Source organism: Nicotiana tabacum, chromosome 1 (assembly GCF_000715075.1).
Source record: "Nicotiana tabacum cultivar K326 chromosome 1, ASM71507v2, whole genome shotgun sequence".
Taxonomy (NCBI): Eukaryota; Viridiplantae; Streptophyta; class Magnoliopsida; order Solanales; family Solanaceae; genus Nicotiana; species Nicotiana tabacum.
In genome coordinates, this window is record NC_134080.1 from 205,538,573 (window position 1) to 205,540,824 (window position 2,252).

A 2,252-nucleotide genomic window follows, 5' to 3' on the forward strand; every position below is an offset into this window, starting at 1 on the left:
AGGGTGTTGGGCGTCATCATGACCTATTATGGAAATGAATCGTAACATACTAATTGAGATGAGTTTTTACAATATGGTTTTAAAAATAAATATAAAAAGGTCAAAATAGAAGAGAATTAGTTTTGTAAGTCATTACATATGTTATTTTAGTTATATGATTCTTTTCACAGAAGATCAGTAAAAAGTAATATAGAAAATCTGTAAATAAAACACAAGAGATGTTTGTAGGGTCATAAGTGGATGTAAGAGATCATTTCTTCCATATCGAAGTTTCCGGTCATGGCGATATTACTAATTAGGATGATTTTTCACAATATGGCTTAAAATAAATATAAAAAGGTCAAAAAACAAGAGAATTAGTTTTGTAGTCCATTACATATGTTATTTTAGCATATGACTCTTTTCACAAGAGATCAGTAAAAAATATCATAAGAGATCTGTAAATAAAATATGTAGAGAGTATGAACAAATTAAGGAATGATTAGGAAGAACTCATATATATTACAAAAAATATTTACTTGTACTCGATATTTACACACTTAAAAATGACAAAAGGATTTCTATATAAAGAGAGAGTGACCATTAATGTTACCAACACTACACACATTCACATCATCTCTCTTTCCCTTACTCTCTTAGCTATCTTCCATGGCATTTCTTGCCAATCATTTATCTTTCTTCCTCCTAATTACTCTCTTATCTTCATTGCAAATCCATGCAAGAGACAACAAATTCTTCAACAAAATTTCCACCACCAACAATGGTCGTGAAAAAGAGACAAAGGAAGGAACTCCAAACAAAGAGCAAGAACCAAATTTCATACCTGAAAATGAAAATGGCTATGGTGTTTATGATCATGAATCAGGTCAGCTTTCACCTTCTACTACTAACCCCACAAATAACATTCCTAATAGCAAGTACCTTCCCAAGAATTACAACCCTGTTGCTTATGTTATTGTCCCTCAGGACAATCCTAATAACAACAACGACGACAACAATAATAACAACTACAACCAATACTGCAGTGGTGATCACAATACTTATGACAACGAAGACAACAATAATCAGTACTATAGTGGTGGCAGTACTTACAACCACAATCAATACCACAATGGTGGTAGCAATTACAACTACAACAATAATTACCCTGGCAACAGTGTTGGCAACAGTTACTACAACGATCAAGAACAAAGCTATCCCCTTGACTATAACCACTACGATGGTGACAATGGTCACAGGGTGCAGCAGCAGAGAATGAGTGACACAAGATTTTTGGAAAATGGGAAATACTCCTATGAAGTCAATACAGAGAAGTATGTGAGGGATCCATATGAAAATTCAAGGGAATTTGCAAATTCCTATGCTGACAATGAGTTAAGCAACTACAACAACGTTAATTTTGTGAAGTATGAGAATGAAGAGGAGTTCCAACCAGAAGGGGACATGCCTTGAACTAGCTTTTTAATTCTGCAATAGTTTTAAGTTAATGTGAGCAACATGTCATAAGTTCCAGTATTAGTGCTTCGTTTTCAGTTATTGAGTAATGTTTTAGTGGGTAAAATATTAGTGTTTGTCCATTTTATGTGACACACTTGGGCATTATACAATTGATATAATCTATCTCTCTTACTCTTTATCCCTCTTCCATGGCATTCCTTGTCAAGCATCTTACCTCCTTCCTCTTCCTACTAATTGCTATCTTATCTTCACTGCATATCCATGCAAGAGACGGCCAATTCTTTGGTAAAATTCCCACCAACAAATTGGGTCATGAAAAAGAGACAAAAATAGTAATTCCAAACAAAGATCAAGAACCAAATTTCATATGCCTGAGGATGAAAGTGGATATGGTCATAAGACAGATGATCAGCTTCCACCATCCACCACTAACCTTCCTAACAGCAAGTACCTTACGAAGGCTGGCTTCAACGTAAGGCCATTGAAGCCGCACAAAAAAAAAATAGGGATCTTTACAAAAATAGCCTGCCGGATTCACTACTTTTCCTAGTCGGTATACACCGATTATATACTGATTATACATGGTTATGCATATGTTATATATATATATTATACATTCATGGGCTAATTTTAATTTAAGTGATTGGATGAACAACTATTTAGGTTAATTCTTCAAAAATAAAGGCCCGGAAACACTACTATTATATGTAACACATAATTTATATAATTATATGAAAGGTTTCAAATTTTATGTTTTTTAGTTTTTGGATTTGTTTGGCCATTGAAGCCAAAAA

The 2,252-nt window shown here is 33.7% G+C and overlaps 1 protein-coding gene across 1 annotated transcript; it reads left to right on the plus strand.

Annotated features, from left to right (window-relative positions):
- The first annotated feature begins 648 nt into the window (after nucleotides 1-648).
- On the plus strand, nucleotides 649-1,507 carry LOC107802847 (uncharacterized). The gene has a single exon (XM_016626424.2). It carries the CDS (start codon nucleotides 649-651, stop codon nucleotides 1,450-1,452), a length of 804 nt encoding a protein of 267 aa, XP_016481910.1. The 3' UTR covers nucleotides 1,453-1,507.
- The last annotated feature ends 745 nt before the right edge of the window (nucleotides 1,508-2,252 follow it).

What these genes read in the sequence shown, in the direction of transcription:
- LOC107802847 (XM_016626424.2), top strand. Translation starts at nt 649, where the DNA reads ATGGCATTTCTTGCCAATCATTTATCTTTCTTCCTCCTAATTACTCTC.